Source organism: Cucurbita pepo, chromosome 7 (assembly GCF_057944985.1).
Source record: "Cucurbita pepo subsp. pepo isolate OVF chromosome 7, ASM5794498v1, whole genome shotgun sequence".
NCBI classification, from domain to species: domain Eukaryota; kingdom Viridiplantae; phylum Streptophyta; class Magnoliopsida; order Cucurbitales; family Cucurbitaceae; genus Cucurbita; species Cucurbita pepo.
This window is the reverse complement of record NC_141804.1, coordinates 10,618,130-10,641,434: the sequence shown is the minus strand read 5'-3', so window position 1 is coordinate 10,641,434 and position 23,305 is coordinate 10,618,130. Positions and strand designations below refer to the sequence as shown.

The window sequence follows — 23,305 nt, the reverse complement described above, 5'->3', positions numbered from 1 at the left end:
TTTGAAATAGTTCCTAAGATCTTCGGTTCATGCTTGTAGGTAGAAACCTTGAAAAAGCTTCACTTAAGGGATTACTGAGTAATTAGTTCACCAAAGAGGTTACTAAGTAACGTTTAGAGATAGCTCCCAAAATATTTGGTTCACGTTCGTAGGTAGAAACCTTGAAAGGACTTCACTTAAGGGGTTACCGAGTAATAGTAATCACTTCACCCAATAGGTTACCGAGTAATTGTTTTGAGACAGCTCCCAAGATCTTCCGTTCAAAAAATCACTCGAAATATGTTTAATAATATTTTTAAAATATGTTTAATAATATTTTTAAAAGATAATATAATTATAATATGTAATGGTACGCCTGATTTAATTTTGACGAAAATTAAATAAGTTTATAAGTTTATAGCATAAAATAATATATTTATATATTTTAAAAAAATATTCTTTTAGTGTAATTATATATTTCATGGATACGTATTTTCATAAATTTCTACTATTTAAATTACATCATTTTAAAATATTTTTTCAAAAATAAATTTGTAAAACACATAATCTCCAAAATAGGGCGTTTGAGGCTACTAATTTCAATGTTGCCATTCATTTCTCATTTTAAATTAAGATTTCTTTATAAATTATAATAAACAAAATCATATATATATATATATATATATATATATATTTGATATCTAAAATTTAAAAATTTATCAAAGTTGAAGGTCACGAGCGCAACTCTAACAATTAAGACACGTTTTTTCTTCAGTTTTTAAATTAGAGTTTTTGTAATAGCTCAAACTCACCACTAACAGATATTGTCTATTTTGGTTCGTTATATCGCTGTTAGGCTCACGATTTGTTTCCCTCTTCAACTGATGTGAGATCGTGGGGAGCGTCCAAACTCTAATATCATTTGTAACAGCCTAAGTCACTGCTAGTAGCAGATAGCTAGAGATTTCTACGCACTTATGAAAAAGTCTTTATTCCCATAATACAAATTAATACTTAAATTTTTTGAAACGGAAGTTTGCATTTAAATTGATGTTGTTTATTATTATTATAATATTTGAGGGAATTACGGTTTTGCCAACTGTTTATTTATTTAAGCTATTATAGAATCCCGCCGAGGTTATTTCTGTTTCCCGTCGGTTACAGCTTACAGCGAAGGAAACCCGGGAAGGAAGGTATCAAAACCGAAGTCATTTGTGTTTTCACTGTTGTTTCTGAAGTGAAGAGATTCGATGAAAACGATGCGATTCATGGCTGTATATACTGGACAAGTTTCAGTTGTTGTGATCGACTAGTGAAGAAGACAGCGTATCAGAAGGAGGAAAATCAACTTAGCGTGGAAAGAACTCTTACGGAGTTGCTGGAATCCGATCAGAAGGTTTTTTGTTTAGTAATTCGATCAATTTTTGTGTGAAGATGATTCAGTTCAGCGTTATTGATCTTCGTTTTTCGTGTTGGAGAATGTTTGCTGTTATTTTCTGATTTTGGGACTGAATTTAGGAGGAGGAGATGGCGTCTGTGTCGAAGAAGCTAGTTATGGATGATAGTGCGGAGAAGTTTGTGAGGAGGATAAACGGCTATATTGATCAAGTTCGCTTGGTATTTGCTTTTTTTTTTTTTTCTTTTTTTTTTTTTTTCTTTTTCCGTTTAAGCTGTGTTTTTAATTTGATTTTCCTTTGTACGTTTGGCATGAGAAACAATCGACATTGAGAATTTTTGTGGTTAAGTTGATAACTGATGATGTTTGTGAATAATGATGTGTTGGTGTATCCATTTTTTGTATTGTCCGTGCCAGAATTGTTTGTTCTTTACACTTTTGACGACCTGCTATTTGTTGCAGTATGAGGATCCAATAAGGCAAGAGTCTGCAAGGAAAACTGTTCCTGTGGAAGAGCTTCAAGAGAAAGCACTTGTCTCCCTGGCCAAGGTATCACTTAATTTGATGCCATTTCTTTTGCTTGTTTGTTTGTTTCATTCTTTTTTCTTGATATGTCAAACGATTTTACGGGCAATTTGTTGAAACCATTCTCCCTGCTTACCAGTAAACCGCTCCATTATCATTTTGAATATAGTAATGCCTATGATTGGAGACAAGGGAGTGGATGCTTGTAGTGTCCCAGCCAAATCTCTGTTCCAAACTTATTGGCACAACTTTATTCTTTTTATTCTGAATTTCAGTATCTTGGATATCTTAACTTGGTCAGTTGCACATGGTAAGACATAGATACCAAAATATTCTGGCATTCTATTGTTAAAGCATTCTAATTGCATATATATGTTTTTAATTAAATCAATGGAGACAAGGGAGTGGATGCTTGTAGTGTCCCAGCCAAATCTCTGTTCCAAACTTATTGGCACAATTTTATTCTTTTTATTCTGAATTTCAGTATCTTGGATATCTTAACTTGGTCAGTTGCACATGGTAAGACATAGATACCAAAATATTCTGGCATTCTATTGTTAAAGCATTCTAATTGCATATATATGTTTTTAATTAAATCTAATTGATTTTTGTGGCTTTGCAACTTTCCACGGACTGTTGCAATTCTTATTGTTTTTAATTAATGACTTTATTTTTCAAAGTTTGGTTGCTCTAGCTTAATAGGTTTAGGCATCTTCATATGGAAAAGCTTGTGAAAGCTTGACAATTAGTCATTTTGGTGAGCCTGTTGTAGGAGGGAAAGTACGAACCATCCAAATTGGAACAAGACCATGCCTTTTTGTTGCAGCTTCTTTTCTGGTTTAAACAATTATTCAGGTACTTGCCTTGGACGACTGTATTGGATGGATTATTAAACTGCAATTACTTTGAGAGTCAAGTTGTAATCCTTGGTCAATATGCTTCTATGGTTCTTTATGGATGTAACCTGAATCATGTGATGCACTAACATCATTGGTTTATGAAACTTCTGATTTAATTTATTACTTTTAAAGGTGGGTTAATGCACCTTCTTGTGAACATTGTGGAGATGCAACAACATTTCAAGATATGGGCGATCCACTTCCTTCAGAACTTCAGTTTGGCGCTAACCGAGTTGAAGTATATGGGTATGTGGAATGCTTTTGGTTAGGCTTATGCTTCTGGATTCATCATTCTATATTGCTAGATTTCTTCTCTGTTTTATTACACAGTTATGATTATGTAAACTATATTCTTTGCCAAACTATGAAGAAAACTGGGCATAATGAATTGTTTTCTTTTTTCCTGCTACTTAACAATTTCTCTGCCCCTATGCCCATGATCTTATTGAGTGGTGTGCTAATTAACATCATGTTAATCTTTGATGATGACTAATAATTTTTCACATTAGAATAAATAGTCATGAAGATGAATATGCTGTATTTTATTTTCATATCCTTCTTTAAATAGGTTAGTACTGCAGGTTGCAATTATCCTGCTTATGCTACTTTTGGGTTAAAAGTTCAATAACTAATCATTTCTACGTTTTAGCATGCATGATACGGCAGATTTGAAGGGCATTGCTGCTGAACCTTTGCAATAGCATTTAGAAAACACGACGTCATATTATTTCTCAAAACCTGAATTGATTAACTAAGGCTGTTACAAGCGTTAATATACTTGGTCTCTATATTTCTTGTTCATTTCAAATTTTCTTACAGTCTTCAAGGATAACTTTTCTTCTTGTCTTTTGTGGCTCTGTGCGATTCACGGCCTCCTCTTGGAGTGCAGTTTCCAATTGTTTTTCTGTAACAACACATTTTTTATAAATGTTGGTTGAAAGGAATTTTTGTATTAGTTGGTTGTGTCAGGGGGTTCTCTACTGGCGATCCTAGGTGTTCTTTTTCCATGTATTATATAAATCCTATCCATTTATCGAGAGGTGGAGACCTATAGATTTCAATCTTTTGGTGAGCCACTCTCCAAGAGCTCCCAACAATAGAAGCTTCTCTGTTTTTACCTTTTCCTTGCAAATCTTTTTACCTTGCATGAGAACTTTTCTCATTCAAGCTCTCTCCAACGAGTTTCATTAAGCCTTACTTAGGGGTTGTGCCTTGCAAGTCTATTAAGAGCGAGTTGATCTTTTAGAATAATTAAAAATGCTTTAACTAATGAAAATCACTTTTTGCTGGTACATTGCCAACAGTGCATTCGAAAATTCTAACATTTAAATTGCTTATAGGTTCAACATTTAACTAGTGTTGTTTCCAAAAGTGTTATACTACAAGTACTCTTAATAGTTATCCCAAACTCACTCTAATTGTCACGTTGGGAATATCTTCAAGAGCCACTCCGGTGGTAGGGAGCTTTATTATCTATTCTATTATAGCCAAGATGAAACCAGGATAATTTCCCTTCACTTTGACCCATGCCTTTTTGGATAAAGTTTATTTACACAAACTTAGCATTTTTTACGATTTTGAAGGTTTAGGTTTTGCCTGGCTCCCATTATCAAGAAAATTTTCCTACTTTTTCCTTCTCTTCGAGTAGTGGTCATCTTCAAATCATCTTTTCTGCATTATTATCAATCGTCATTTATGATTGTCTCTTTTTTATTTCAGTTCTTCTCAATCCACATCAAATAGTTGTCACTGATATGTTTCCAAAAAGATCTGATTGTCAGGAAGGAAGTTTTCTAAAACATTCACAAAGCAAAATAGTCCTTAGAAAGAGTATGTTATTACTCTTGTCACCCATAGACAACCAAAACAAAATTAAAGAAGCACAATGTCAGTCTTCCACAGTGAACAAACCTAACTAAAAGAAAAGAAACACCTAATGGCTACCAGAACAATGCAGGAATGATAAGAAGGAACTTGTACAGAATTCTATGCTGAGCTAAACAAGCAAATATATTATGTGCTTGTGTTCTCACTCTCTAAATTAAAGGTCACTTTGTTAATGTTATCTTTTTTGAATGGCCTTTATATATAATATGGAAGAAAAGACTGGCTGAATTGAGGACCATTTCCAATTTTGTTCAACTTTTTGATAGTGGTAAATAATAGGCATAGATGTTCAGTTTCAGTTTCAGGCTTTAGGTGAGTTGGTGAATGATAGAATTACCTCACGTATTTGATGTTCTTTTTTCCTTGTTCCCTTCTCGTCTAATCTTCATTTTTTGTCTACTCTCTCTTTTCTTTCTCCTTTTTACACCTCCAGCTGTAACTCATGCCAAATGGTTACACGTTTCCCACGCTTCAATGATCCAATAAAGGTATTCAACTTTATTTATCCCATCAACAAGTCCCTATATAATTATACATGTTTTAGTTTCACTCTCTCTTGCATGCAGCTTATTGAAACAAGGAGGGGACGCTGTGGAGAATGGGCCAATTGCTTTACGTTCTACTGTCGTGTTTTTGGCTATGAATCTCGATTTGTGAGTGGTCTCATGATTTATTCCTTTTCTTGTTAAATGATGTTGAGGGGAGATTCCGAAGGTAAGGAATCTACATGTCATATTATATTGAGAAGGCTGGTATCTTTTTTTTATTAATTGAAGTCTGGCAATGACGAACTTCCATGCTTCAAATAAATAAGAATCGAATGGTAAATAACTGATGTTTTTCCAACTAGGTAAGGATCCTTATGCTGGTGCCCGAAGAATCTTGAAGTTTTAACTGTTTCTATTAAGCTCCTCCACTATAATAATTCCATCTTGGTTAGAATCATTACTATATTAAAAGATAGGGGGTTGGAGAATCATTTTTGGACAATGTTAACCCAACTTCTCAATTGATAGTTTCAATAATGTGATTAATGTAATTTTTCAAATTTAGTTAATTAATTATAAAATAAATTTATGTTGTTGTAAAAAAAAATCTATTAAATTAGTGAGAAGTTAGCCTTCACACATGCAAGTTGTGAGAAGAATTAACTATTTTGCTAAAAAAAACAAATAGATAATTTTTTTTTTACTAAATTAGTGAAAAGTTACCAAGTATGACTACTGTCTTTAGGAGTATAGAAGGAACCCTTGTACAATTAGAAAATCCAAACTCTAAAAAGGTTACAGACGTCTCTAGTAGAAGTTACAACATAAGGAAAATTACAAAAATGATCTCCAACTATGCAAGATATTCTATAAAATAAAAGTTGCAAATAGTTGATGAAGAACATCAAGAGAGTGTCTTATGTTTAGCTAATCGACTCTCTCATCCCACATAGTTTATCAGATGCCTTCAATTTCTTTCAAACCATATTTCTGAAACAATTTTGTTCACCCCCCCCCCCCAAAGAAGTTGAGTATTGTGCTTGACATCACTATCCATCACCCAAGCATATCGAATTATCCAGTATTTTAATTTACTTCTTTTAAGAAGAAACTGTAGTATGATATAAATTTGGCTCTTTTGTACTAATTTTTGTTCCATCTCCAGATTCTTGATCTTACAGATCACGTTTGGACTGAATGCTTCTCACATCTTTTAGGGAGGTTAGTTTAATTTATAGATCTACTGTTCTTAAAAAAAAAAAAAAAAGAAAGTTACAGGCACCACTGTGTTCCTTCCCCCACCATTTTTGTGGTAGTAGTTTTATATTAGTGAGCCTTTAAAATATGCTGTTGACTGCTATTTTTAATCAGATGGATGCATCTAGATCCCTGTGAAGGAGTATATGATCAACCATTGTTGTATGAAATGGGGTACTTATTCTTTTATCACTTCATTACAATAGGAAGCCTTTATTGACCAAAAGTAATTGTCTACTCAGCAGAGTTCAATTTTATTTGTTTCTATTTGCAGGTGGAACAAGAAATTAAATTATGTCATTGCTTTTTCTATAGATGGAGTTCGTGATGTCACTAAATACTACACGAGGAAATGGATTGAGGTATTAAGTAACCACGATATGTTTGTTCCACAATTCAATTCCAACTCTTCTTCCAAAGAAAAAGAGGGGAAAAAAAAAAAGAAGATATGAATGTTGTCATATGTGTAAATTTCTTGCCATTTCTTGTTAACCGATGCATGTGAAAAACATAGGTTTTACCTCGAAGAGATATTATCAGAGAAGAGATATTGTCAAACTTGCTTGCAGAAAAGACAAGACACTGTCGATCAACCTTTACATCTCAATTACTGTCTGAACTTGAAGATCGCGATGAAAAAGAAAAGCAAGCAAGAGAAATAGACACCGACGCTATGGACAATTCTTCAGTTTCATTACCTGGAAGACAAAGTGGAGACAAGGAGTGGCGCAAATCAAGGTCGGAGATTGACTCTGATGAGGAGGGCTCTTTGAGTTCTTCTGCATGTCCTGTCCGTAAATGTGCGGATGAGCACGTGACAAGGATTTATGAGGGATTTCAATCTATTCTATCTCGACTTCTGGATGAAGAATTTTCCAAGTCTACAGCTATAGAAGCACTGGTATTTATTCAAGGGATTGTAACTAATCTCAAGAAATCTTCCTTTAGAACAAGAAGGGTTTTGGTAGATTCAGACTCAGATGAGATGAAAACCCTTTTGCATCGGTTGTTTCCTTCCTTGAAGTATTTTCTTGGTACTTTGTCACTAGACAGCAATCTGGACACTGATGGGAGGGTTCACATTTGGTTGGCTAGTGAACCTGTTTATACATCTTTAGCATTGCCTGTTGTGCTAGATGCTCTTGAAGAAATTATACAAGATATTAACAAATGTGATAACTTTGATAGAGCCTTTCTATGTATTCCTCGTCTGAAGTTTAACAGAATGCATTCTGGCTCAGTCCTTGCAAGTGGCGAGGAACTTCCTTCTGGAATAGTAAGTTCTGTTTACCGTTGCTGATGATTTATTAGTTTAGGAAGCATGCGTCTTACAGATTTTGTTACTCTACACTTGGAAACTTGCAGGCAACGTCGGCATTTGATGGGATTCGTTCATCCAAATGGGAAGAGCCAAGTGGTGCAAAAGGTATATATTCGGCTCTCGAATAATAAGAACAATGCACATGAAACACAAACATAGCACAGTTTTTGTAACGGCCCAAGCCTACCGCTAGTAGATATTGTCCTCTTTAGGCTTCCCCTCAAGGTTTTTTAAACGCGTTTGCTAGGGAAAGATTTTCACACTCTTATAAAGGGTGTTCGTTCTCCTCCCCAACCGATGTGGGATCTAAACCGTTTTCCTAGGTGGTTTTTTATAATTATATATCTATTTTATAAAAAGATTGCTCATGTCTATGTTTTTAAGTTTCATTCTTTAAAACTCAACTGTCACAACAACTTCTTCTAGTTTGTTTTTGCGTTCATGTAATATTCTTCTGTACTTTTTCTTGTAGGTTGTTGGATGATATATAAGGTATTAGACAACAAGAAGGAAGAACTCGTTGCCTATGAGTTGATGTCCGCTAATGATGCGCCTGAAAGGGATCCGATGGATTGGTATTATTTTCAATGCAGTTAATCAAATATTACATTCTTTATTATAATATGCTTGCCTTATGTTTTCATTTTTTAAGTTATCTATATGAACAATTGATCAAGTTTTGTGTTCTTTCTTCATTTTTGGCATTCGTTCATTAGAATTTTTATGAGCTCACATTATTTTAGATTGGAGTCCCAAATTTAGGAATCCTTTTTGTGGACTTGTTCTTGTTGGTCTTTATACCGTCTTTCATATTTCTCACTGAAAAGATCAAAAACATATTTGGTGGTCTGTTTGACCATCAAGTCCGAAATAGGATTATAAAGTGGAGATAAAGAGAGGAAAGAAATTTTCTAAGATTATTTTTTTTCATGGTGATCTTACTTTTGGCCATTTGTGGAGGCAGGTTGGTTGAGGGAAGTGAAGATGGGGGAAGCAGTTGGCATCTTCTCGATGAACAAACAAATCAGATGTTTGACAACCGTTTTCAACGTAGGAGTTTCTTTGTTGCCAAAACTGGTTACTTATCAAATGCTTTCAGGTAAATCTTCGGGAAAAATTCACTTTTTACTCGCTTTCTATCAATCTTCTCGATGAATAGATAAATTAGATGTTTGAGAATACTTTTGTTAATGAATTTTCAAACCAAATCAAAATAAAGGGCCGAAATTGCTCTATTCCAAGTTTAATATCTAAGTAGGTGTAAATTGATGAAATTGAAAGTATAGGATAAAAATTGATACAATTGAACAAGTTTACGAATAGATATGAATTTTTTCCTTTTGTAAATTCTATTAAAACTTATAATTATAAGATTGAAGCACGATTACTTGCACTTCTCTAACTTGTAAAACATGGGTTCAGGTTTACATTCTTGACAGTTCGTGACATCGACTCGACATCAAAGTTCCAAATTGGTAGCATTGATTTGTATTCTCGCAAGTTTTAGCTCAATAAAAATGAGAGCTTCGAGATCCGTATGGTTCTCTTCAAGTTGGCCGAACAGAGTTCATAAGAAATCATGTGGTCGAGATGATTTTGAAGGTTTGCTGCAGTGTGTAAAGCGGATCTTCAATAATCTAAATTGTGGATCAGCAAGTATGTCTGATAGCGTTAATCCTATTTGATGAGCTAATTTATGGGTCAAAAATGAATAAAAAATGAATGTAAAAATTATGGTATCAAAAATTATGGTATCAAAATTATGGTATCAAAATTATGGTATATGTAAAAACTCATTTTAAACAAAAATTATGGTATCAAAATTTTGTCAAATAATCATTTAGGTTCATTTGATGTAAAAACTCAAATCCACTTAGCAGATATTGTCCTCTTTGTCCTCTTCAGGCAGATATTATTCTCTTTGGGCTTCCTCTTTGTCCTCTTCAGACTTCCTCTCCACGTCTGCTAGGGAAGGTTTCCACATCCTTACAAAGGTGTTTTGTTCTCCTCCCCAATTAACGTGGGACATCACAATCAACCCCCTTCGGGGCCTAGCGAACGCTGGCACTCATTCATTTCTCCAATCAATGTGGGACCACCACTAAATCTACCCACTTTGGGGGCCAGCGTCTTTATTGGCACATCGCCTCATGTCTACCCCGCTTCGAGGAACAGCCAGAAGGCTGTCACATCGTTCGGTGTTTGGCTCTGATATCATTTGTAATAACCCAGATCAATCGCTAGCTGATATTGTCCTCTTTGGACTTCTTCTCAAGGCTTTAAAACGTGCCTACTAGGGGAAGGTTTCCATACCCATATAAAGGGTGTTTTGTTCTCCTCTCCAACCAATGTGGGACATCACATTTGCTAAATTACAGTTTGATTTTCTAAAATTGTACTTAGTTTTTTCATCCTTTCACCATAATCTAATGTATTTTATTAAGAAAATCATCCTTTCACTATAATCTAGTGATCCTTGATAACAATATGTTCCGGAGTCTTGCAATCTATCCTGCTTCTATATTCACCTATCAAAGCACTAATAACAAAATCTTAACCTTCAAATAAACTATCAAACAATCTCTACTTTCTGGATCCATTAGCAGTTTTTGAGCTTTTCCCCCTTTTTCAGAGAAATTCTCACATAAGATGATGATCTTAAAGGGTCATTCATTAGTATGGTTGGATCAACCTTAATGAGAACAAATAACTCATAAGTTTGAGCACCATACATAAACCAATATGCCCCTTGTATTCTCAACCATGTCCAAGCAGAGCTAAGAGTCAGAATTTATCACCATCAAATTACCTAAAATAATGTGCAAAGATGTGAAATATTGAATGAACTACGCATCGCCATCAAATAAACAGATGTAACTCATCAAAATTCCAGGATATGACATCGAAATCTATTATAAGTTGGTTCTTATCTTCAAAGCAAATTGATCTTTGATATCAATTACTCACAATCTTTGATTCGTGTCTTGTTGCATTCAGTGGTCCTCGATCTTCTTCAGACCCTTCATGTCTGTTGTTTCAACCCTGCATAACAGATCAGTAATACTTTCAACATTTCGCCAAGCATAAAGAAAAAATGGAATGGAGTTGAATGCCGCTCTCCCTCTATTCCTATCCCACCATGGGTGGGATTGTGCAATATAAGTTCGGATTATAATACACGAGATGGTCGACATAGTTCATGGATGACTGACCATAGTTTGTACTTTGATGCTGTCCCCTAAAGCATAATACATGCATCACTCATTGTGGAATAAAATACGAAAAACAGAACTCGAGAGGATTATCCATTATATAAGTACTACCTTTGCTGATAAGAAAATAGTCTATAAAAGAAGTGATGAGATTTAAAATCTTTGTTAGCCAACATCAAGTAATGATGAAAATGGCAAAACCCTGGTATGAAATTTCCGAAGATGAACTAATCAGAGCATTGGTTAGTGGATAAAATACCTATTACTTTTTTGGAAGATGAAGGTCTAATCTTCAACCCCACATTTGTTCAAATCAAATGTCCGAGGAGCATTTTCAGATGCACACTCCCAAGTCTATACTATAATGGTCATTTCACAAAAGTAGTTTGAAGTTTGTGATAAAGACTACTGACATAAGTGATGCCTAATTGATATTCTTTTCAAAAGATCTTCCTACATCATAAATAATGTCACTCTAGGCTCTGACCGATTCCAGAATGGTATATGTCACAGAGGCGAGCAAATGATCAAGCAGTTAATTGTTGGTTGTTAGTTAGTCTCCAACAACAGCCCAAGCCCACCGCTAACAGATTTGTCCGCTTTGGCCCATTACGTATCACCATCAGCCTTACGGTTTTAAAACGCGTCTACTAGGGAGAGGTTTCCACACCCTTATAAAGAATGTTTCATTCTCCTCTCTAACCGACGTGAGATCTCACACAGCTGCACTTAACATCCCAACAATAAGATAGTGATGCTAGCAACTGCATGTAGTTGGTAGATATGCAAAGAAGGGAGAGCTAATCTATGATGAAAGAGCTCCCAAATGCTTGGACATTTTAAAACACCATTCTATAAGTCAATAAGGACAAGCTACCTTGAGATCTGAGACAAATGACAAACCCTTCATAAACTCTCTCTCTCTCTCTCTCTCGCAAACCCAACATAGAAGATCCAACTGTATACGACCATCCAACCTTACCCCCTCGTCAGGGCACACAAATGCTATTATAAGATTGATTACTTATCAACCCAAATTCTACACTGAAGACTGAAGACCTTGAGAACAATTGCAAGTGGGGTGTGCTCTAATCCATTTGGATGTGGCTCATATGCAATCGCTCAGTCATAGACAAAGTAATTTAATTATAAACTCGCCTTATCTAAGCTTATTGATTGTGGAATAGAGTAATTCAGTTAAAACATAGCAAAGGAAGAAGAGAAGACAAAAATAACTCAAATGAAATATAATGTTAATTGTTAAAAAAAAACTTACGTTGTTCCATACAAGGCAATCTTTTGAACTTTTGTAGTATCAGCACCAGATTGGTTGTCCTCTATAAAAATTGTCAAGCTGATAAAGATTCAAATTATTCAGAACAATCAACTGATACTTTCAATATACGATCTAATTGAAGACAAATAAAAATGACTCACCTGCGAACATTTTGAAATTTCACGTACTTTACAACTTCTGGCTTTCCCTACAAAGCATAGCAATAAAACAATGCTGTCCTAATTCCTGTGTATAGTCTCTCCTAGAGAGTTTTCCATTTTTGTGATGAGATACAGATACAAGTATGGAAAATCTACCGTAAGATTATCTGGGGAAAGTACAATCGTGTCACTTGGAGGGTAGTCATTGACGTTGCTGCAACAAACATGAAATAGACAATCCTCAACTGATAATATTTAGAAAATACTTATACTAAATATCAACTAAAGAACACAATTAGTTTACCCAAATCCCATATTCTCCTTGTTTGAGAAAAGCTTTACAGTCCTAGGGCCTGGAGAACAACCTCAATGTTAGAATCCTGCAATTTGTTATTAAGCAGAATTAAAGAGAGCAATCGTTCCTGGTTAGGCGATTGCAACATTCCATGGCAGTAATTTTCCATTTAATAAGAGATACTAAGATATATTTGTTTGACTAGAAAGAAATATATAAAGGTACGAGAGAAACCAAAGGGCAGGAAAGATTAGAATTCAACATCCTCCCACAGCAAAGAATTACTAAAAAAAGAACTTCTCAATTGGCTGGGATTAAGAGAAGAGAAGTTCACAAAAGTTTTGATAGAAAACCAAGAAAGCAGAGTTATACACCCCCAAACTCAAGGTTGTCTTTCTTTCTAACCCTGAGAAATTTTCTGTTTCTCTGTTTATAGTCCATTACTCCATCACCACAGCAAAAAAACTGTAGACGCAGTGACAAGGGATTTACAAGACTAGAGCACAGGAGGGACAAGGGAAAGGGAGTGAACAACCCAAAAAAAAAAATCAAACAAGTAAGACTTTAAATGTAATGATCATACCCCCATTGGCCACGTTGGACATGTAAGACATGTTAAAAAAAAATATGCCAATAGATTAGATGAACTATAATTATACATGAAAAGCAATACTGAAATAGGAATATCCAGAAGAAAATAAACCAATTAGAACTAATAAAAGGTGTAATAGAATACTTGCCTTCCTCTTCAGGTCCCTTGATGACCAAGGAATGCAATTTAATGACTTGGTTAAAAGGTATGTACATCAAAATCTGCTCATCCGCATCACTCTCCAAAAGCAAGCTATCATTATCCCTACAAGTCTATTTTAAGAGAAAAGTTGCTTCAAACCCTCGGTATAATAATTTCCCTTGGCTGTTGGGAAGAAATTACAGGGAAAAAGAGATGCCTATTTTATCATGAAAATTTTCTTTTAGGTCAAAAATACCATTTTGACCCCAGAATTTGATACTTTTTTTATTTTAGTCTTATGTACTTTCAAATGTAATAATGTAGTCTCCGTCTTCTAGTAAATCTTAAAATTAGTCCCTATATTGTTCATGATTAACTTTCTCAAAAAAAAAAAAAAAAAAAACTTGTATCTATTAGCCCTCCCTCTATAAATGTTGAAAAGATACTCACAATGTCTTTCCTTTACTAAAAATTATTATTTTACCATTCAAATTAATAATGACTAAATTAATTCTACATTCGAAAGTATAGGAACTAAAATGGAACAAGTCGAAACTAAAATGGAACAAGTGTCAAATTACATGGACCAAAAATGGTATTTTAGCCTCTTGCATTATATAATACATCAACTTTTAATAAGCTGAATGAATACACAAAAGGAGTGGCCTAAAAAATAGACCCAAACAGATAAGTCTATAAACAAAAACTTGAAACAAAATTACAGTAGGTTGGTTCAATGGTTAAGAATAAAAAGATAAAGAGAACGCCACAAGAGATTAAAATTTTCCAAACTCCAAACCTCTTCCAAGACTTCGGTACCCTCGAAATACTTTATTTCTCGCAATCCATAGATTCAACAAAATAGTGAGAAAATTGCTTGCCACTGAATCAGACCCTTATTATGGAAAATTGGGTTAATAAGCACCTTCGCCACCATATCCCACAACCTTCGGGAGTAGCTACACTGACTCCAAACATGTGAAAAAATCAACTCTAAAGTTTCACGACAAAGTGACATCTCTATAGCAAATGATCTTTTTTCAGACAAAGATGAAGGCTTCTAGATGAAGTCTATGGTGTGTGTCTAATCCTCCCAAAGAAACCAGCCAGGTGAAAACCTGATCTTTTTTAGATTTTAGCCTTCGAAATCAGAGTGAAAGAGGGGGATGGGGAGAAGGGTAAAAAAACAAAAGATGCCCGATGGCTGAAGAACCAACTATGCGTATTACTAAAAATGGAGATAATATTAGGATAAATCTCGACTCAATATCACAAAGACATCTTCTAAAATGAAAATGAAAATCAAAATCAAAATCAAAATCAAGTGGAAGGAAGGAAGTTCATTACGAATTATCAATGAATTGACCAACATCTCTTTCACAGGGAAATATTATAAAGACGAGAAGAGAATTTTGAAAGACGTTGATACCAGCCCAAAATTCTTCCCATAAACGAATGCAAGCCCTGCTCCCCACAGAGAATTTAATGTAGTTGATAAAGCTCGGTATGCAATAGAAAATGGCTTTCCAAGGACTTTTAATATGTCTTTAGTTCAGAGACCACAGACGTGACCCACCCCTGAAGTTGACAGTCATGCTAACAATAATCATACGCCATAAAGAATAAGACCCTAAAAGAAAGCGGCATAGCCACTTGGCCTAAGAGAGCTAAGCTCATATTCACCAACTTCCATATAGCTAGCCAGACATTTTAACGTGGCAAGAGTGCCCGTGCCCAACATGTGTTGGACGCTTCGACACTTTAAAACTTATTGAACATATATCGGACACTTGTTAGCACAACAGATATGTGTTAAAAAATACGAGCTGTACAAAGTCAATACACTTCCAATATTTGTTAGACACATATTGAGAACTCATTAAGTATACACCAGTCCCACATAAAGTCTCAAGAAGATATTAAAATCAAAAGATTTACAATTAGAAGAAAAGAGAGAAGAAAATTATATTCTGCAAGAAAGCTAGTCTAACTCAGCACCATCTTTAACTTCATTGAATCGAGAAACGAATTATTCAACCATGTAAAGAAATTCAAAAAACTACAACGAAGTACATGCAACTGATAAACATCTCTGGTCAAAATATTAACAAACAGCACCTGGCTAAGAGCATTTGTAAAAGTGTGGCTGAAATTCTGGTTAAGGCACTCGATACCAGACCAGTTAATGAAGTCGGACAGATCAACCTGGTTAAAAACGAAGCATCAGTATGAAAGAAAACTAAGCTTAAAGCAATAAAATCCTGATACTCCTGTACTCAAAACTCATTCGCTAGATTCAAGCATTAACATCATCTTTCATCATTTCTCGAAACTTCAACAAGAATTTGTGAATCAAACACCTCAAAAACCTGCATCACTCACCTGATTCCGATGAATGGCGGTTGCAGATGCGGCAGCCATGGCTAATCGAACGTGAGGAGAAGGGAGGAAAAAAAAAATGAAGTGAGAATGAATTCTGAGTAAACTCCAATGCTTTCAAAAGTGGTAGCGTGGGGAAGAAGAAGAGTCCGGCAGGAATCGGCCTTGACCCGACAACCCGATTTCATATTCTACAAGCTTGTGGGCCCATGGGCTCAAAAATATTATTCCATAATTGCCCCTCTAAACCCTAGATGTTCCAATAATCCATAACATTTATGCTTAACTCTATCTTGTATTGTATTCATTCCCTAGCTGATATTGTCATCTTTGGGTTTTCTCTCTCGGGTTTCCCCTCAATCCATCCTTATAAGGCCCAACGTCCCCTTTCGAGCTTCCACTCAATCTACCCCTTGGAGGCCCAGGGTCCCCTTTCGGACTTTCCCACCCTTTTAGGGCCCAACGTCCCCTTTCAGACTTTCTCTCAATCCACCCCCCTTGGAGGCCTAGCATACTCGCTGGCACACCGCCCCCGTATCTGGCTCTGTGGCTCTGATATCTTTTATAACAGCCCAAGTTCACCGCTAGTAGATATTGTCCTCGTTTTACTCTGGAGAGGTTTCCACACTTTTAGAAGGAATACTTCGTTCCCTTCTCCAACCGAGGTGGGATCTCACAAAATCTAATTTGGATGTTTACAAGCTAAACGTGAGTCCTTTTAAAACTCGTGAAACGTATTTCATTACCATCCCAACATCGAACTCAAAGTCGAAGCTTGTTGCAATCCATAAGGTCCAACACAACAAAACAAGTACTAATAGATTAGGTTAAGACAAACAAGACCCACTTCACGAAATACAAAATCATCGATCGCATTTGAAACAGAACCCTTTTCTCTCGAAAGTTATGATCGTTAAGACATGCAAGACCTACTTGTCACGCTTGTTGCTAAAAAAAACGTAATGGTAGTCAGTAGGAGATATCTAATAATCGTTGATCTATTGCCAACAAAGAAACGAAACTTTTACCAAAATCTATGCAACTATGCTCGAGTCAGTAATAAGAAGAGAATTCTACCACTAACATACCGTCCATGAAATCTCTCGGGTTTTTTAGTATTTAAAAAAAAAAAAGGAACAAAATCCAATAAAGAATGAAAAAGAAAAGCCAACCAAAATTGAATGAAAACCCCAACAACACCACAATGATCCTTTTACCAACCCCAAATGTCCATTTCAAAAGCCACACTTTCTTCTTCCTTTACATATAAAAGGAAGAAAATGCAGAGACATTAGCCACTAGAAACTCAAAACCCTATCCCTTTCTCATCCATGGCTTCCCTCTCTCTCATCTCCCCTCCTTCTCTCTCTTCCTCCCGCCATGTTTCCTCCATAGCCAACCTTCTTCTCCGATCACCAAAGCCTCTTAATCTTTCCGCTCATAACCACCACCGCTGCCGTCCTCTCTCCGTTCAAGCCCGCTCCGTCTCCACTCTCACTCAAGACGACCTCAAGAAGCTTGCTGCAGACAAGGCTGTTGAGTATGTCAAGAGTGGAATGGTCCTCGGCCTTGGCACCGGCTCCACCGCCGCCTTCGTTGTCGCGAAGATTGGCGAACTTCTCAAGAGTAATCAATTGAGTGACATTGTTGGAATCCCTACCTCCAAGCGGACGGAGGAGCAAGCTAGGGCATTAGGAATTCCTCTCTCTGTTCTTGATGATCATCCGCATCTCGATTTGGCTATCGATGGCGCTGATGAGGTCGATCCAGATCTGAATCTCGTTAAAGGCCGCGGCGGCGCTTTGTTGCGTGAGAAAATGGTGGAGGCTGCTTCCGATAAATTCGTCGTCGTCGTCGATGATACTAAATTGGTCGACGGCCTCGGCGGAAGCGGTCTCGCGATGCCGGTGGAAGTCGTTCAGTTCTGCTGGAAATACAATTTGGTGAGGCTTCAAGACCTATTCAAGGACGAAGATTGCGAGGCCAAGCTCCGATTGGACGCCGATGGGAAGCCATACGTCACCGATAATTCAAATTACATAGTCGATTTATATTTCAAGACTCCAATCAAAGACGGATTAGCCGCCGGAAAAGAGATTTCGGCGTTTGAAGGAGTGGTGGAGCACGGACTGTTCTTGGACATGGCGACCGCCGTGATCATCGCCGGAAAAGATGGAATCGACATCAAGACCAAATGATTTCCGTTTCCATTAACTTCCATTGGTGAGTTCTGCTAAAAACTGTAAGTTCGATTCCTTTTACTTTCTTCTAATCCGTATATTAGAGATTTGAATCGCAACTTTTCCATTTTTGTTCATGATTTCTTGGTGATAGTGAGCATGATTTCATCTCTGTATTATAAGAAATCTTGTGCAAATTTTTGCTGATGATCTGCTCAATCTGGGATGGGATATATTTGTAAATTGTACCAAGATGATTATTTGGGATGGGATATATCTTGTGCAAATTGTAGAAATAATATAGTAAGATGAATATATGTACAAGAACAGTGATCAGCAGCCTCTAATGACTAGAGCTATGATTTATTTATTATATGTAATAATGTACCAAACTCAGACATAACATATAATAACAATCTATATGAAACCAAAACATAGTGTAAACAACATAAATGAATATCAATTATATATATAATCAAGGATCTGCTAGTTCCAAAGCTCCATAGTCATGCCAAATAAAATTGCCATAGCCACCCACCCAAACTTTCCTGGTAGAAGGGAGTTTCCTGATGAAAGGAAGAAGGAAAAATGAGCACTAATAACATCTTAGGGTTTAAAAATATGACGTTCTTGTGTATCTTTATATCTCTCGTGACATAATTACATTATATACTTGTTTTGAAGTAGTTGTAAGACGGAAAACTATTCGTGACTTGCTTATCTTGAAGTCCTAAGATCAATAGAGTTTTTGTAAGATGTTTTATCTTAAGAGTGAAGATTGTCCTTATAGATCAGTACGTGTTATTTTAGCACGTTTTTTCCCCACTCACGTACTTATTAGAAAAAGTTTGTCCTCTTTGGGCTTCCTCTCAAGGTTTTTAAAACGTGTCTGCTACAGAGAGGTTTCCACACCCTTATAAAGGGTGTTTCGTTCTCCTCCCCAACTGACGTGTGATCTCACAATACACTCCCCTTCAAGGCCTAGAGTCCTTGTTGGCACTCATTCCTTTCTCCAGTGGGACCCCCACCAAATCCACCTCCCTTCGAGACCCAGCATCCTTACTGGCATTCCGCCTCGTGTCTACCCCCTTACGAGGAACAACCTCCAAGTTGGCACATCGCCTGATGTTTGGCTCTAATACCATTTGTAATAACGGCTCAGGCCCATCGCTAGTAGATATTGTCCTCTTTGGGTTTTCCCTTTCAAGCTTCCCCTTAAGGTTTTTAAAACACGTTTGTTAGGGAGATGTTTCCATACCCTTATAAGGTGTTTCGTTCTTCTTCCCGTCTCACAGCCACCCAACTAGAGATGTCTATTTTATCGACAAGGACTCGCTCCAAAGAGGGAAGGGATTCTCCATTTAGATAAGGAATGAGGAACATTTTTTTTCCTGTTAGATAAATTGGGTTGGGGACAAGATTATATTCCCCATACCCACCCAATTACTCGCCTTGTCCCATGGACATCTCTATACCCAACATAGGATTGCTACCTCCAAACCAAACATTCCCAACTTTAGAGTTTTTATAATCTAGTCATCGAAAATTATAATACCTTATTGATATAAGTAATAACTATCAATTCTTATGTCCTTAATATTACTCTCATTTAAATTTGATATTGTTTCGTTCATGTATTCTTCACAACACGGTGTCACAAAAATAGTTGAAGTTAGACCTATGCTATTGTATTGGTAATCTAACCAAAGAAATTAAAATAAAAAAATAAAAAATAAAAAATAAAAACTTTATTTTTTATATATAAAATACATCTAAAATCTCAATAAAAAGGTATATATATATATATATATATATATATATATATATAGGTAGATTAAATTGTAAGGCAACATTTTCAATGACTTTGTAGGTTTATGGAAAAATAACTTTTTTAATTGTTTTTATAAAGCAAGTTGGTGGACTTGTTGCCACGTGTCATAATGTCAAACTTTGCAAATAAATATATAATACGTGGAAATAATTAGCATACTTTTTCAACGAGATGATGCGCAAGGCATGACTTATTTATTTATTTTATTTTATTACAAATAATCAAGATCTTGAATGCTAAATAAAATCATGATTTTTTTAAAATAAAAAAGTCCAAGATCTTGAATTATTTATAAAATAATTAAATAAAAGTAAAAATTTTAAAAAAATTAATTTGACTTTTAATCACCATATCATTGTCATTATGTAAATTAAACTAATTATTTTATTAACCCTCAAATTTTAACATTAATTAAATAATAAATCAAGAAATTGACAAAACTTTAATTATAAGCAATGAATAAAAAAATTTGTAGAAAACAAGAACCACATGGTTGAAAATTTGACCCAATAAACCATAATTTTTTTTTAAATTTATTATTTATATATATTATTCAGAAGAAGATGAATATTTTAATTAATGGTGAATAAATAAATTATTTAAAAATATCACGATGAGGATTTTTTTTTATTTTTTTAATTGATATGTTTTTTATTATAATAATGTAATATCAAAATTCAAAACAATTTTTTTTTATTTAAATGGAATTCATGTCTTTTATTATTTATTAACCATTTCCTTGCTTATTTTATTGTGATTCTAGAACTATTTTTAAAATTCTACCAATCTTTTTTAATATTTTCAAAATATAAAACGAAAAAAATAATCGAACATCGTACCTTGTCCGGTACCAGAACCCCCACTTCCATTATCGCTTGAATTTACGTTAGCAACTTTAATCCCAAGTTTTGCACAATCCGACCCGATCGTACCTATAAATAATATAATAACAAAAATTAGATCGTAATTTCAAAATTACATTAAAATACACGTTTATTCCAACCGAGGAACAAATTACTCGAAAACAATATTTTAAGAATTTAACGACCAAATATTACCCGACTTAATTGAAATTATATTTTTAGTTGAAAAAAATTGGATAAATAGTGAATCTTACAATCACTATAGCAAGGGAAGGCAGAAATGTTGAGGAGATTGTAGAAGCCAGAGCTGCATTCACACGTGTGTGCATACGTATTGTTCTTCTCGCACGTGCCTTCTCCACAATAGGCCCAATAGCAAGCTGCAAGACAATTTATAAAAATTTAAAAAAAAAAAATCAATTATATATTTTTTTTTTGAAGACTTAATTAATTTCGTTTTTTTATTAAAAACAATAATTAAAACGCTAATTATATTAAAAACAATATAAATAATTTACATAATCAAGTCAACCTAAGCATATATAAGGTGGCAGTCTCGTATATTTAAAAACTCCAAACATTTAAAAATAAAATATTTTAAAAATAAAATATTTTAAAAATAAAATATTTAATATTAGCAATGACAGGTTAAGAGATTGAATTAAGTATACAGATAATTAAAACGCTAATTATATTTTAAGTGTTTTTTAAAATTTAATCCTTATTATTAAAGAAATTGGATTAATAATAATTTAATTAGAATTTTTAAAATATTAAAAACAATTACCAAAAGAAAAAAGAAATATTATCCAAATATTAAAAACTAAAATTATAGTTATCAAAGAAAATATAAAAATAAAATAACATATTTATATATATGTTAAAATTTTAATTTTAAAAGTTAAAATAGACTAAATAATTGAAAATTTTAATTATCGAATAAAATAAAATAAAAATAAATACATAGAATCATAAACAAAAATAATTATATTTTAAATTCGACTTATAAAGTTATCCAATAAATAAATAAATAAATAACTAAATATCTAAATTAGGGTTTTGTTCTTCGGAAATTGCGACGGAAAGCAACGAAGAAAGATTTGGGGAAACTTGGCCGGAAACTGACTTACGATTGAAGAAGGAGGAGTTCCTCGGAACTGGCTTATCTGGTACCGGCGGCGGCGCCGACTGGCAGCCATAGTCAAGAGAACCTTCAAAACAAGAAGAAGAAACAGAGAGTTGGATGATTCGATTTCGATCGCCATTTTCGACGAACAGAGAAATCGGAGAGAGAGAGATTGAGAGAGATTGAGAGAGAGAGAGAGAGAGAGAAGCTTACAGTTAGGGATGACGCAAGGAAGAAAAGTGAGATCGTCGTCGGAGTCGCGAGTACGCTTCCAGCCGGAATCGCACTCGCATTTGAAGAACGGATATACGTCGTCCGTTGTGCAATTCCCCTTTCCGCAGTTCACTTCATCGCATATTTTATCTATAAATATAATAAACATTTTGTTATTTTTTCTTTTTCCTTTTTTTAAATTCACAAATTAAAATTTATAAAAATTAGAAAAAAAAAAAAAACGATATACTTAAAAATTTAATAAAATTTCAACTTCCTTTCAATAAAATTTAAAATTAATATATTTATTTATTAATTTTTTAAAATAAATATTATTTACATGATATTTTTTCTTCACTAATATAATTTAGTTACATCCCATTAAAAATTAATTTTAATTTAATATTAATTTTAAGAGTCGAGAAAAATAAAATTTATATATTTAAAAATGTAGAGACTAAAATGAATGAGACTCGAACTATATATATATATAATTCTTAGATAATTTTTAATTTTTAATTTTTTATATTAATTTTAAACGAGCAATCGCTACAAAACACAGTTCTCGTCAAAAGCAAAAGGTTTAGAGAAAGGAAAAATACCGAGAAATGGAAGGTGACCATCTACCATTATAACAACAGCCGGGAGGAGGACGAGGTCAACAGTGAGACTATATATATATATATATATATATATATATATATATATATATATATATATAGGTAGATAGATAATTCTCTGATAATTTTAAATTTTCAATATTTATTTGAAACCAGCACTAGTACACAGAGTTCTGGTAGAGAAGAAAAAAGTTAAGAGGAAGGAGAAGTACCGAGAAACGGAAGGTGATCATCTGCCATTACAACAACGACGGGGAGGAGGACGAGGACAACGGTGAGAAAGTCAACGGCTCGACGGGAAGAAGCTGCCATGGTGACCTCTAGAGAGAGAAAGATGGAGGAGAGAGAGAGAGATGTAATAGAAAATGGTGGATTGAAGTAATAGGAAGCAAAATATAATATATAGAGAGAGATGGATGAGGAGAGTTTGAAAATTTCAAAAAATGTGGAAAATGATTTTATTTTTTAATTATAAATTTTAATTAAAAAAATTGGATGTATATTATAAGGAGATTCATTGATGCCTTAAATGAGTTAGTTTTAGCTTCTTTGTCTTCTCCTCTTATTTATATATATATATATATATAAATTGGACAAAGATTTTAGGTCGGTTTTCTAGAATGTAACATAAAATCTTATCGTCATCTTGTTTAAATGGACGGGA

At 34.4% G+C, this 23,305-nt stretch overlaps 3 protein-coding genes and 1 pseudogene across 4 annotated transcripts; 2 read left to right on the top strand and 2 right to left on the bottom strand.

Moving 5' to 3' along the window:
* Positions 1-1,018: 1,018 nt before the first annotated feature.
* PNG1 (peptide-N-glycanase 1) lies at positions 1,019-9,592 on the top strand. Its single transcript, XM_087125336.1, has 15 exons — positions 1,019-1,375; positions 1,498-1,596; positions 1,838-1,924; positions 2,673-2,755; positions 2,932-3,045; positions 5,120-5,174; positions 5,253-5,339; positions 6,340-6,395; positions 6,546-6,605; positions 6,706-6,793; positions 6,946-7,707; positions 7,797-7,857; positions 8,225-8,327; positions 8,717-8,851; positions 9,175-9,592. Exons 2-15 carry the CDS (start codon positions 1,507-1,509, stop codon positions 9,257-9,259), a joined length of 1,866 nt encoding a protein of 621 aa, XP_086981462.1. The 5' UTR covers positions 1,019-1,375; positions 1,498-1,506; the 3' UTR covers positions 9,260-9,592.
* Positions 9,593-10,485: 893 nt separating this feature from the next.
* On the bottom strand, positions 10,486-15,968 carry LOC111784750 (PITH domain-containing protein At3g04780). 2 transcript variants are annotated; one of them, XM_023665361.2, is made up of 8 exons: positions 15,812-15,968; positions 15,548-15,634; positions 13,437-13,560; positions 12,706-12,754; positions 12,558-12,615; positions 12,402-12,448; positions 12,241-12,318; positions 10,486-10,794 (listed from the first exon to the last, which is right to left on the bottom strand). In XM_023665361.2, the coding sequence occupies exons 1-8, from the start codon at positions 15,848-15,850 to the stop codon at positions 10,746-10,748; spliced, it is 531 nt and encodes a 176-aa protein (XP_023521129.1). In that variant the 5' UTR covers positions 15,851-15,968; the 3' UTR covers positions 10,486-10,745. The 2 variants fall into 2 exon arrangements, with proteins under 2 accessions (XP_023521129.1, XP_086981468.1); XM_087125342.1 differs by lacking the exon at positions 15,548-15,634 and having other exon boundaries at positions 15,812-15,943.
* A 1,120-nt stretch (positions 15,969-17,088) lies between these two features.
* On the top strand, positions 17,089-18,363 carry LOC111798831 (putative ribose-5-phosphate isomerase 3, chloroplastic pseudogene; annotated as a pseudogene).
* Positions 18,319-23,011, bottom strand: LOC111798832 (uncharacterized). Its single transcript, XM_023682170.2, has 6 exons — positions 22,854-23,011; positions 22,022-22,171; positions 21,813-21,893; positions 20,937-21,062; positions 20,659-20,751; positions 18,319-18,554 (listed from the first exon to the last, which is right to left on the bottom strand). The coding sequence occupies exons 1-6, from the start codon at positions 22,951-22,953 to the stop codon at positions 18,475-18,477; spliced, it is 630 nt and encodes a 209-aa protein (XP_023537938.1). The 5' UTR covers positions 22,954-23,011; the 3' UTR covers positions 18,319-18,474.
* Between the last annotated feature and the right edge of the window lie 294 nt (positions 23,012-23,305).